Below are 13,379 nucleotides of genomic sequence, written 5' to 3' on the forward strand. Positions count from 1 at the left end.
AAAAAAAAAAAAAAAAAAAAAAAAAAAAAAAAAAAAAAACTGTTGACTACGTTGCTATTCAGTCTTTATCCCCATTGCAGTCTGCTTTTAGTACTATACTTATGCCGATATGCTGTGGTTGTCACCTACATAGGAACTATGTTTTAACAGTCACCCATATTTGACAATACTTTTATAAAAATTGTAAGAAATGTGTGTTTGGTATTAATATTGTGCATTCATTTGGTAAAATATCAATGTTTTAGATCTCTTGTTCCATCAAAACATCCCAGCAATAAGAGAAGGCATAATTTATAGGTAACAACTCATTCCAGGGAGTAAAAGGCAATGTTGTTAAGAACCGAAAAAATGCAACCACAGCATGGAGCTTGATGCTTCTAGGTTTAAATTCTTATTTGCTGAAGTTTAATGTCCAACTCAAAAGTAATAATAATATCTACCTCAAAGGACAGGTGGGAGAATTAGTGACCTGTAAGCAAAGCAGTCAGGACAGCATCAAACACAGATGTTATCTGTTCAGTACAGGAAACCTTTTCTTATTGTTGATTTCTGTAGTGATAGAAACAACTTCTAGATAACGTGGTAGCCCCTGTTGTTCCGCCCATGTCTTGGGAAATTTTCTGGGTCTTAGTGTTATATTCCTGAGCCTCAGTTATGTTCTTCTGAGCAGCTTGTGATAGAGGAATAATAATTACAGCAATAGAAAATGAATAATCGATGTTACTTGGATCGAGGAGCTGTGATGTGCCAAGCCCATGCTTGATCCCAAAGGAAATAATTTCTCATGATGCAGAACAGGCTTCCTCGCTAGCTGCCAGCGTTTCCCCTTTACAGTTGAAAGAACTGAGGTTCGGGGAGGTTAACAGACTTGTCTACTCTAACCCCAAAGCTATGAGCTCTTGTGTAACACTTAATCTTCTGCTCAGAGCCACAGGGCATGTGAGCTGTCAGGACCTTGCCTCCTCCTGGGAGCTGTGCTCATTCTCTTGTCCCTCACTTTGCTTGATCAGAAGACATCTTTCCTGCTGACTCTTCAGAACCAAGATGGTTACAGCTACCTTTGCAGACATAGACTATTCTGCAAATTAATATCCTTTCTTTATTGTCTTTTCTAGTACAGGCATACCTTGGAGTTATTGCAAGCTTAGTTCCAGATCACTGCAATAAAGTGAATATCACAACAAAGCATTTTTTGTTTCCTAGTGCACAGAAAAGTTTTGTTTATATTATACTGTAGTCTGTTAAGTGAGCAATAGCATTATGTCTTTAAAAAATGTGTCTACCTTAATTAAAAAATACATTATTGCTAAAAGTACGGATGATCATCTGAGCCTTCAATGAGGCATAATCTTTTTGCTGGTGGAGGGTCTTTCCTCAATGTGGATGGTTGCTGACTAATCAGGGTGGTAGCTGCTGAAGGTTTGGGTGACTGCAGCAATTCCCTAAAATAAGACAAAGAAATTTGCCACATCAATAGACTTTGCCTTTCGCAAAAGATTTCTCTATAGCGTGAGATGATATTGGATAGCATTTTACCCATGATAGAATTTCTTTCAAAATTGGAGTCAGTCCTCTCAAACCTTGTCGCTGCGTTATCAACTGTGTTAATATAATGTTCTAAATCGTTTGTTGTCATTTCAACAGTGGTCACAGCATCTTCATCACAAGTAGATTTCATCTTAAGGAATCACTTTCTTGGCCAGGCGTGGTGGCTCAAGCCTGTAATCCCAGCACTTTGGGAGGCCGAGACGAGCGGATCACGAGGTCAGGAGATCGAGACCATCCTGGCTAACACGGTGAAACCCCATCTCTACTAAAATACAAAACTAGCCGGGCGAGGTGGCGGGCGCCTGTAGTCCCAGCTACTCGGGAGGCTGAGGCAGGAGAATGGCGTAAACCCGGGCGGCGGAGCTTGCAGTGAGCTGAGATCCGGCCACTGCACTCTAGCCTGGGCGACAGAGCGAGACTCCGCCTCAAAAAAAAAAAAAAAAAAAAAAAAAATCACTTTCTTTGCTTACCCATAGGAAGCAACTTCTCATCCGTTCAAGTGTGATCATGAAATTGCAGCAACTCAGTCTCATCCTCAGGCTCCACTGCTAATTCTAGTTATTCTTTCCACCACATCTGCAGTGACTTCCTCCACTGAAGTGTTGAACCCCTCAAAGTCACCCTTGAGGGTTAGAATCAACTTCTTCCGAGCTCATGTTAACATTAATACTTTGACTTCCTCCCATAAATCACAAATGTTCTTAATGGCATCTAGAATAGTGACTCCTTTCCATTGACTTTGACTAGATCCATTAGAGGAATACTTATATATGTCAGCTATAGCATCACAAAATCTATTCTGTGTATAATAAGACAAGAAAGTTAAAATGACTTCTTGACCCCTGGGTGGCAAAATGTATGTTGCGTTAGCAGGTATGAAACCAGCATTCATCCCATGTACGTCTGCAACAGAGCTCATGGGTGATCAAGTGCATTGTCAAATGAGCAGTAATATTTAGAAAATAATCTTTTTTTCTGAGAAGTAGGTCTCAACAGTGGGCTTAAAATATTTGATAAATCATACTGTAAACGAATGTGGTGTCATCCAGGCTTTGTTGTTCCATTTCAAGAGCACAGACAGAGTAGATTTAGCATGATTCTTAAGGGCCCTAGGATGGTAAATGAGCACTGGCTTTAGCTTAAACTTGCTAGCAGCATGAGCCCATAACACAAGAGTCAGCTTGCCCTTTGAAGCCAGATATTGACTTCTCCTCTTCAGCTATGGAAGTCCTAGATGGCACCTGCTTCCAATAGAAGGCCATTTCATCTACACTGAAAATCTGTGGTTTAGTGTAGTCACCCTCATCAATGACTTTAGCTAGATCTTCTGGATTATGTGCTGCAGCTTCTACATCAGCACTTGCTGCTTCACTTTGTACTTTTATGTTATGAAGATGACTACTTTTCTTAAACCTCATGAACCAACCTCTGCTAGCTTCAGACATTTCTTCTGCAGCTTCCTCACCTCCCTCAGCCTTCATAGAATTGAAGAAAGTTAGGGTCTTGCTCTGCAGTAGCCTTGGTTTAAGGGACTATCATCACTGGTTTGATCTTCTATCCAGACCACTCAAGTTAGTTTGATACTCTATCCAGACCACTAACACTTTCTCCATATCAGCAATAAGGCCGTTTCACTTTCCTATCATTCATGTGTTCACTGGAGTAGCACTTTTAATTTCCTTCAGGAACTTTTCCTTTGTACTTACAACTTGGCTGTTTGGTGCAAGAGGCCCAGCTTTCTGTCTTAGCTTTTGACATGCCTTCCTCACTACGCTTAATAATGCCAGCTTTTAATTTAAAATGAGAGACTTGCAACTCTTCCTTTCACCTGAACACTTAGAGGCCATTGTATGGTTATTGTTTGTTCTAATTTCAATATTGTGTGTGTTAGGGAATAGGGATGCCCAGGGAGAGATGGCTGTCTTACATGGACACAGTTCATAGCGCCCCAAAACAATTACAAGAGTAACATCAAAAGTCACTTATCACAGATCACTGTAACAGTTGTAATAATAATGTAAAAGTTTGAAATGTTGAAAGAATTACCAAAATGTAGCACAGAGACATGAAGTAAGTGCATGCTGTCAGAAAAATGGCAGTGATAGTCTTGCTCAAGGAAGGGTTGCCACAAACCTTCAATTTGTAAAACTGCAGTATCTGTGCAGCCCAATAATGTGAATTGCCTTATTAAGCTGGGTATGCCTTTATTTAGAAAAGACATTACACCTTTGTTTCTTTATTACAATCATTGGAATCTCTGGGGTTTATCCCTACTGCTTGCTTAATTCTTAGATGCAATACTTTTGTTTTCTTCATTATTTCCTTGTTATTGTTTTTAAGCTGAAACATTTTGGGGTTGGTTGGTTTGGTTTGTTATGTTTTAGAGATGGAATCTCACTCCATTGTACAGGCTGGAGTGCAGTAGCATGATCATAGCTCGCTGCAGCCTCAAATTCCTTGGCTCAGGCGATCCTCCCACCACAGTCTCCTAAGAGCTGGGATTTAGAGGTGTGTGCCACCACACCCAGCTAATTTTTTTTTTTTTTTAAATTTTCTATAGATCAGGGTCTCACTCTCTTGCACAAATTGGTCTCAAACTCCTGGGCCCAAGCAATCCTCCCACCTTGGCTTCCCAAAGTGCTAGAACTATAGGCATGAGGCACCACACCCAGCCCTTGCTAAATGTTTAGCCATATAATTTTGAGAACTTGAAGAACTTATATGAAATTGTTTTAGAAGATTCGATTATTTTAATCAAATTAATTAGTTTTTCTGCTGGTGTGTATGTTCTTTTCCTTTCACCATTTTATTAGTCTCCCGAGAATCAATAAATTAAGCATCAGTGCTTTTGAGATGCTTATAAGTGGCTTTTTAATTCTTCTCTTTTATTTATTGGAGAAATGCAGACTGCAGGAGCATCTTAAACCTTCGGGGCTAAATGTACTTTTGTCGCAATTTTCAAACCTTTTGAAAAGGCTCTCTCTGTGGCTAAAATTGTTTAGGGAAAGAAACTGACTTCTAACCTCATAATTTTCCTTTATTCATGGAGGTACACATAGGATCAAAATGTCGTTCAGTGGTAAAATTTCAGCTTCTATATTCCTGCTTTTTATAGAACTTGTTTTTTATTATTACTTACTGTTGCTGAATTGCTACAGTGAGTGTTAGCAAAAGGTGCCATATCCCTTCCTGTCACCACCACCACTACCACCACCCCACCTGCTTTTGAGTTTTATTGGATTAAAAAATAATACTCTGGATTCCTTTACTGCCAGAAAACAAAGATCATTTTTATTAATGTTGCTTCTAGGATGACAATGTCAGTCACCTCTTTGAAAATTCATTTTGGAAACTAAATTTGTTATTTAAGAACCTTTGAAAAGAAGCTTTAAAAATGGCAGAGGAAGATAATAATAATAGAGTAGATGTATTTGAGCTTTTATACAATGAAACTTAATTTAACTTTCCCTCAAACTCCATTTCAGACTTGCTTTTGTGCATGAAAATATGCTGCCTAGCCTTCCCTCCCCTACTTTTCAGGTTTTCTTTTCTTTAGCATAATCTCTTCTGAAGGATTCTGTTCATTGGATCAGACCTCCAGTCTCATTCCCAGGCTCCTATGCTGAGGGCGGCAGGCCCAGGGCGCCTGTGGGAGGGTGTATGGGGTGGCTACTATAGACAGGGAAGGCCAAGAATGGCTCTAAGAGCCAAATTCCACTGCCAGTCACCCCCCAGAAAAACCAACAAAATACTTACATAATGTTTTGATATAACTTTAAGGATTAAAACAGATATCCTATGAAGTACTGAAAACAGAAAATTATGGCCTTTGTAGCCTGAGGAGTGATTGTAGACGTGACAGAGAGTAGTTCCAAGTTTGCCTGGCAGTGATTTGGAAAGAGAGAGGAGAACAAAGACCAAGACCATGCCTGCTTTCGAGCTTCTTTCCCTGCCCATCCTCAGGTACTTCCTTCTTCATCCTCACCTCGGGCCATGTGGGCTTCTAGAGGAGTCAAGACTAGGAAGCCTAGTTTTCATGTCCAGCAGTACAAGAATTGAGTGAGGAAGACCCTGCCGTTCTTGGGTAGCTCTTGGGGCCACTCTGGGGACTCCTGGGGGCAAACCTGCTGGGACCTGGGCAGTGTCTGAGGTAGGACCCAGCTCATTGCCTTCCGTCTTCTGTGCTGATGCAGGGTGCTCACAAGCAATTGGAGTGAAAGGAAAGATGTATTGGGATCTATTAAGAAACATGTTGAGCTTTTTGTTTTTGTTGCTGTTGCATTATCTTTAATTCAAGGAGAATATTGGTGACTATAGCATTGCAGAAGCAGTTTTAGGGTGAGAACATTTGGGCACTAGATTGAGGTCAGATGCCCTCAATGCAGTAGATGCTAGAAGAGATTTTAACGTAGAGATTGACGTATCCCTGGGTCCTGTTACTTTGTCCTTTGTACAAACCCTTATCAGATCCTTGGCACAGTAGTTCTTCACTGGTGTGACGTATTTCTAACACTCTTAGCCTGGGCTTTTCAAGGACTGGGCAGTCTGTGCCTAATTCCTCTTTTTGTTCTTCCCCTGTGCCTGGAACAAGGCCTGATACGTGGTGAATATTGTGGAAAGAAAGAATGGAGGAAACATGAATGAAATAATTTTCTTCTCATTTGCTGATATCACAACTTGCCTGATCTTGTGCTGAGGGTCATAAAATATTAGAGCCTGAAGGACTTTAGTGGTCAGTCGGTGATTCAGGGGAACGCTGGAGCCAGTCACTTGTGGACAGTGATTCCCAAGTCAATGCTGTCTCATCGGCACCCCTGTGGGCACACCTGCCTTTCTCTGATGATTGCATTTGTATTCCAGCTCATCTGGCCCGAAGCACTGGAACTTTTCGGGACTGAAAGATTTTGAATTGGGTATAATACAAACTATAAAATATCATTCAGACAAACATACAAGAGCAAAGATATTTGGTGCAGCTTTGATGGTGTTCTCTTTCTATTTTTATTCAAATCATTAGGACTATTTCAGAGAACATACTTTTCGTAATAGTAACTAATTTTGGATTATAATTTTGTAGTCATGTGTTTATGAAATTGAGATGATTAAATTGTGTTAAATTTACATGAAATAGGAAATGCAAAGGAAAATGTCTTCACTTGTTAAAAGCAGGAGAAATCACCCTTAAAGATGTTCCATCTAGGACTAATTTACTCGAAATGTGGTGCCTGTTGTGAAGATTAATGATAGGTGGCCTTTTACAGAGTTTCTCAGCCTGAGCCTAATGTTCTAGTTGTTCTTTTTATTATCCCAAACCTCCCTAACTAAAGAAATTTTTTTCACCCTGCCCTTTGTTCATAATATGGGACGATAATTGAGTTCATATTTCTCACCCAACCTTTCAGCTCTAATTAATATTTTATTATATCAGATTTTATCACTAACTAGCAGAGCAGCAGGGTATTGAACCGAGTGTGGGAGCGAGTGCACAGGCACACACGCACAGAGCGATAGTAACTTGCTGATGCCAGGCAAGCTCCTTGTTATGAGTTATGGCTGAGAGAACATAAAAAATGCTTGTGGTGCCCCGCAAATATTCCACAGCAATTTCTGGTCAGTCTTATCTACATCAGAGCAGGACAAAGAGAAATTAAAGTTGCTAATATAGAATATTCAGCCCCACAGGTCTATTTATCCTGTGCAATGTGTTACCCATTGCCAGTTGTCTGTAGAAAACTAGTTGCCATTTATCATTGTAATGAACAGGAGTGTGTCTGATCAGTTACTCTCAATGTTACCTGCAGGACTCTAAGGAATCTGAGCCGTAATGACAAACACTGAATTCTGATTTTTTTCCACTAATTGTAATTTGGTGACATACGTTTTAAAACTGAGTTCAGTTTCACCAGGTTGTTTGGAGTATTAGGGTGTCATTTCAGTAAATGCTGGCAGATTTAGGAAAAAATAATGTCAGAGCAAAGAACAAGAGGAAAATAAATTCAGTGTGGCTGCGTGGCAGCAACCCTTAGTTATACATTTATTTTTTCATGCTTTGCATGTAATTAATATTTTCATTTTCTTTCATCTCCCCCATATTAATCTTCAGGAAGATATCAATACTGATCTCTATTGTTTTTATACATATAGAATGGATGATTTTACCAAAATTGCAAATCAAGCCAAAAGTCACTCCTAGATATGATAAAATGAACAATATTCTAAGTCCCTGAAATGATCAGAAGTGCCTGTTTTAGAGGATTAGCAAAAGCAACAAGAAAAGGGCTATAACTTTTCTTCTCTTTCCTTACCCCCTACCTTCTTATTTATCCAATTGGATAACCCTCTCATATCTTATTGTGAAAAGAAAAAAGAATCTATGTTTGATTCTATTATGTGATTAAAAAAATGGATTTACAACTCATCTTGAAATGACATTCGTCTCTCTCTCTCTCTTTAGTAATTCACATGTGTATGAGGCTTCCTCTCCAGAAACTTCAAAGTTAGGAAAAAACTAAAAACATTTTATCACATTTGAACTTTCGAGTCGTAGATGAAAGATGTTGAGATGTTTTTTTCTAGGTTATACTTCATGTGCTATTCCATATAAATGCAGACTTTTCATTCTCCTTGTAAAGGTCTTAGAATTTTGTTGTAGAAACGCCTAGCATAAATTAAACTGTAAATTAAATTTCATTCCATAGGAAAGTTCTGATATAGTGATGTCACAGTGTTGGCAGATTTATCTTCACTGTGGATTGTGCTTTTAATATTGCACATACACTAGGAAGATTTGATGTGACTTTAAATTCCAGAGTAATGGTAGGACAGGGCTAGGGTGGTACAACTTTAATAAACAAAGGCAGCATGGACAACCCATTAAAAGGATAATAGAGTTTAAATTCAACTCACTAAGCTAAAAATTTCTGATCAGTGTTCTATTCTCAGAAATTTGCTTTTTAAAACTCTTTCTAGAAACACTATTCCAACAGTGAGATTTTCAAAGCTAGTTTTGAGATTATGATTGTGGATGGAAATTTTTTATGAAACTCATTAGTGAAGTGATGTTACTTGTACAGATGAAAAACACATCAGCTATAAAGTTCTGTCAAGGTACTGTTGACCTAGGTGCTAATAATGTGTTAATTTCCATCAGGGAAATAGCAAATTATGGCACTTGGGCAGCAGATAGGACTTAGCTATTTTTCATTAGCACTTGGGCTTTGATAAAGGGGAATAGAAAAGAGCTGCTTGACCTTTCAGCGCTTAAATTATTAAAGAGCAAATAGATTTGAGGTCTGGATGCTTGCAAATCTAATTTGTCTTGTGGAGCAAGGATGAAAAGACATTTTGGGTTTGAAATTGCTCCAGTCAACTTAGTTCTTCCTTTAATATATCTGAAGATGAGTGGATGGTAGCCATTTAAAAACCAGTATGTCTGGAGTAGAGTGTATAATAGAACCCATGCCAACTGGCTAACATGGAGGCCTGTCTAATGATCATTTAATTCTTAAATTTTCACTTAATCCTCATAAAACTGCTGCTTGAAACAAATGATTTTTTTCATGTTTGTTTAGATAATATTTTTATTACAAAACAAAATTTTGTATCATTAGAGAACGTCAAACATTGTGTTGTTTAAGGTATACTCGAGCAGTGCCTAACACCTATTAGGCACTCAAAAAATATTCATTGAAATAATAAATCAGTGTACACACTCATCACACCTATGAGCCAGGTTAGGAGAGAGGAATGGGAAGTGAGAGATGGAGGTGCAGGGGGCACGTAGAGACATAGCATTTGATTCCCTTAGGTTCATTATTTAATTGTGGGTTATCCAGGATAAACTAAAATATAACTAGCATCCTCTTATCATAAAACCTTTTCCTTGTTCATTGCTTTCTTTTTGGCTGTTGAGTATTTGGGAAATGAATACAAAATAAACTTCACATTAAATTTTAATAAGGCAAAGCATTGTTGTGACTCTTGGTGTGCTTTCTCCCTCCTGGTACATAGAATGTGTAATATACCCCCAAACCAAATAGAAGCTACTTAAGGATTATAGCATGCTTTCAGAAATATGTACTTCACAGCCAAAGTGTCATGAGACACAACAGTGACTAAACCTTTGCCCTTCTCCTTCAGAAGCTTATAGGACTTTTGAAAATAGTGATACAAGGACACAAAATGGCTATGTCGACACAGAAAACATGTTTTTGTGAGTTTGGAGCAGAGCAAGAGAACATGAAAATGAGGAAACAGACTCTAGGCCATTGAGAGAGGGTCATTGAGGGTCTCAGTGTTTTAGGACATAGGGCATCTGAGAGTAACCTAGAGTTCATTGCCTTGAGGGGAAGCACATTTAAGTGGCAAACTTGAGTCCAGGCCAGGGTGAAGGAATAGATGCAAAGATGTTTGCGGTAGGAGAATCTAGGATCTTGGGACATGGAAAGTCTAGGAGCAGCTGTGCTGCTTTTTTGTCTAGTGGGGTTATAACAGGAGGGAGCTCCTTGCAGGTTGAGAGAGGTGGGACAGTGCTCAGAGGACACCAGCCAGGTGCTAAAGTCACTGTGGAGCCCAGGAGAATGTCCTCCCTGAAGGTAGTTAATGACTCAGATACAGGTGACAGAAGGAATTGAGGTCAAAGCCAACGTTATCATCGATAACTCCCTTGATGTGATAAGTGTGAATCTTTACAGTACTCAAAATAAACTGATTGTGGAAAGTCGATGGAGACTAGCTTATGTGTTGGTTGTGTGTGCGGGAGCAAGTGAAAATTCCCTTCAGGCCAGATGGTTCCCATGAGTGCCTTCACTGGACTTGTGAGTAAGAATGTCAGCACAGCCTGGTCTGATGATGAGGAGAACTAGCTCTGCTATCAGACCACCTCTGCCTCTTCAGTAGAATGCCCTGGCAAAATGGCACTTCACCTGTAGACCTCAGTTTTCACATTAGGAAAATGGGAAAAATAAAATCTGTGTGCATTGGGCACCTGGCCTAGCACTTTCGGTATGGAATATCTGCAACTATTTTTTTCTTCACACATATCCTTATTTTCCTGCTTTGTCTAGTATATGGATTTCCCAGAAGTTGTTTTTAAGTTGGAGTTTTGAAAATCATGTCATATAGCAAATGAACCAGAAAAAAGATTTGAAGGAAGTGATGTTAAAAATTATTTTATTGGCCAGGTGCGGTGGCTCATGCTGGTAATCCCAGCACTTTGGGAGGCTGAGGCAGACAGATCATGAGGTCAGGAGATCAAGACCATCCTGGCTAACATGGTGAAACCCCGTATCTACTAAACATACAAAAACAAAATTAGCCAGACGTGGTGGCAAGCGCCTGTAGTCCCAGCTACTTGGGAGGCTGAAGCAGGAGAATGGCATGAACGCAGAAGGCAGAGCTTGCACTGAGCTGAGATCGCGCCACTGCACTCCAGCCTGGGCGACAGAGTGAGACTCTTTCTCAAAAAAAAAAAAAAAGTATATATATACATATACATATATATGTATATATACTATTAAGTGGAGAATCACTTTGCAAAGAAAATAATTATTCTTATGGTTTCTCTCTTTTGTGAGATCAGTCCTCATATGTTGAATAAAAATTCTAGATATATGAAATCCATGTTAGAGATTCACTTAATTCTCTCATTTCATAGGAGAAAAAACTCAAATTCATTGAAATGCATTTAAAACCCCAGCTTTTAGCAGAATTAGCATTAGAGCCCAGACCAGTGCATTGTTTTTACCCCGACAGAAGCGATTTCAAGAGAGTGATCACACTTCTTCAGGACTGTCTTTAATGGAATTCCAGGTTAGATTTGTTTCACAGCTGTCAACTGTGGCTGTGCTACAGAGCAGGCAATACGTAGTCTTCCACTTTGACCTTGAGCCTTTGCCTTTACTATTGTATGAATGATCCACTGATGTGGAGCATTTTACATGACTCAGTCCAATAGAAAGTGTCTGCTGTGTAGGAAGTAAGAGTTGTACTCCTTTGTTTTAAGTTGACATCACTGGTCAAGTTCACTTTTTTACTGCCCTGTAAACCTGCTGGTTCCCTGTGTACTGAGAAATCGGTCTGATATTCTAAATCGGTCTGATATTCTAAAACAACTGATTTTTGTTTAGACAGAGTTACCAACGGGATGGCAGCACACATTTCGTTGCTGTAATAGAAGGTGCTAGTGGTTGTGCCCACAGAGATAGGTGGTTCTACGAATGCAGATTCGGAGGCCACATAGAGAGGAACCTCCCTGGGCATTCCCCCATGGGTGGGGACGGCAGGCAGCCCTCTTCTGTGCCTTCCCTTGCTATTAATGGGTTCTGTACTGAGCAGCTCTTGGTTCATGCGAATTCTGGTGCCTTTCTGATACTGTAAGAAGAAGATCCCTCATCCTGCCGGAGGACTTACAGTCTAATCTGGAGTCAGTCCAGAGAAGCTTTAGTTTTTCTCAGCATAAGAAACATCTTTTTTTCCAACAAAACTGCAAACAACATTCATCACTCTAGCAAATGTATTAAATAAATATATTAATATTCTGAAAGTCCATCAGTTCAAGGTTTCTCCCATTCTCCTAAGGTTACTTCAGAATTCAAAGACATTGGAAGAGGGTGGGCAGGTACCAGAGACCTACTACTTAGTGGGACTGTCACCCTTGCAGACATCTTCAAAGATACCCATGCCCAGCCCATTCTTATATAAAATTCGAGGAGCCTTGTTCATGACTTAGTCTTACTAATCACTTGGAACTCCAAGGCTTTGGTTTTTGAAACTATAATCCCTTATCTCTGCTTTTCTTACGCATTTCTTTCCACTGACTGAATATGGTGAGGGCGAAGGAACATAAGAAAACATACGAAGATAAACCTTAGTTACCATGAATCACTTCACATTGTGTTTTGTGATTTGTTAAAACTTTGCTTGTGTTGTCATTAAAGAAAATAATGCATTGCCTTTAAAAATAAATTTATAGTTGGTATAATTTAATTGTATTTATCAGGTAAACTGAGTTAATTGTCTGTAAAATCGTCTTCAGTTACATGTGAGAAAAACATTACTTCTGCTTAAACAGTAGAGATTATCATATTAAAAATTTTAAATGACGGTGAATTTTGTTTCTCTCACTAAGTAGTGTTGTTTTGGGTGGGAGAGTTCTGAAGAAGAACTGAAGTACCCTCCCTCTCTTTCTCTGAGCAAGTGGTGCATGAGTGTCTGTTATATACCAAGCACTCAGTATCAACTGCGTCCAGTATGTTCTTTATTTTGAGTGTCCTATGGGTCCATGCAGTTGAAGGCAGAGTGGATCAGTTCAGTTATCATAAAATATCATTGATGATACTCTTGTTTTTCTAGTGTCTATCAAATAGTTGTTGAGGAAGAACGTCCTCGAAGAGCTAAAAAGACAACAGAAATCTTAAAGTGCTACCCAGTGCCAATTCACTTCCAGAATGCTTCTCTGCTGAACTCACAGTACTACTTTGCTGCAGAATTTCCTGCAGACAGCCTCCAAGCTGCGCAGCCTTTTACAATTGGTGATAATAAGACATACAATGGATACTGGAACACTCCCCTTCTCCCCCATAAAAGCTACAGAATTTATTTCCAAGCTGCTAGTAGAGCCAATGGGGTAAGTTGTACAGATCACTGTTTACTTAGGCTATTTGGGGTTGTTAATGTGAACGTAGATTAAGTAAAATAGTAGTAAAATTGAAGTCATGCTTTTCTGCATTTCTACTTGTAAACAAGTGTGATTTTTCTTCTCTTAAAATTATTTCCGTCTAGAGAAATTTATGGAAAAAACGAATATACTCATCTTTATATATATATATATA

General features: G+C 39.2%; 1 protein-coding gene across 10 annotated transcripts in view; it reads left to right on the forward strand.

Annotated features, from left to right (window-relative positions):
- PTPRM (protein tyrosine phosphatase receptor type M) overlaps positions 1–13,379 on the forward strand; it is a 797,738-nt gene that overhangs the window by 483,098 nt on the left and 301,261 nt on the right. For all 10 annotated transcript variants that reach the window (XM_017864681.1, XM_017864682.1, XM_017864683.1 and 7 more), the window contains exon 12: positions 12,901–13,174. In XM_017864681.1, coding sequence (XP_017720170.1) covers positions 12,901–13,174 — 274 coding nt within the window. The remainder of the gene's footprint in view (positions 1–12,900; positions 13,175–13,379) is intronic.

Source organism: Rhinopithecus bieti, unplaced genomic scaffold (assembly GCF_001698545.2).
Source record: "Rhinopithecus bieti isolate Rb0 unplaced genomic scaffold, ASM169854v2 scaffold_73682, whole genome shotgun sequence".
In the NCBI taxonomy this organism is placed as follows: Eukaryota; Metazoa; Chordata; class Mammalia; order Primates; family Cercopithecidae; genus Rhinopithecus; species Rhinopithecus bieti.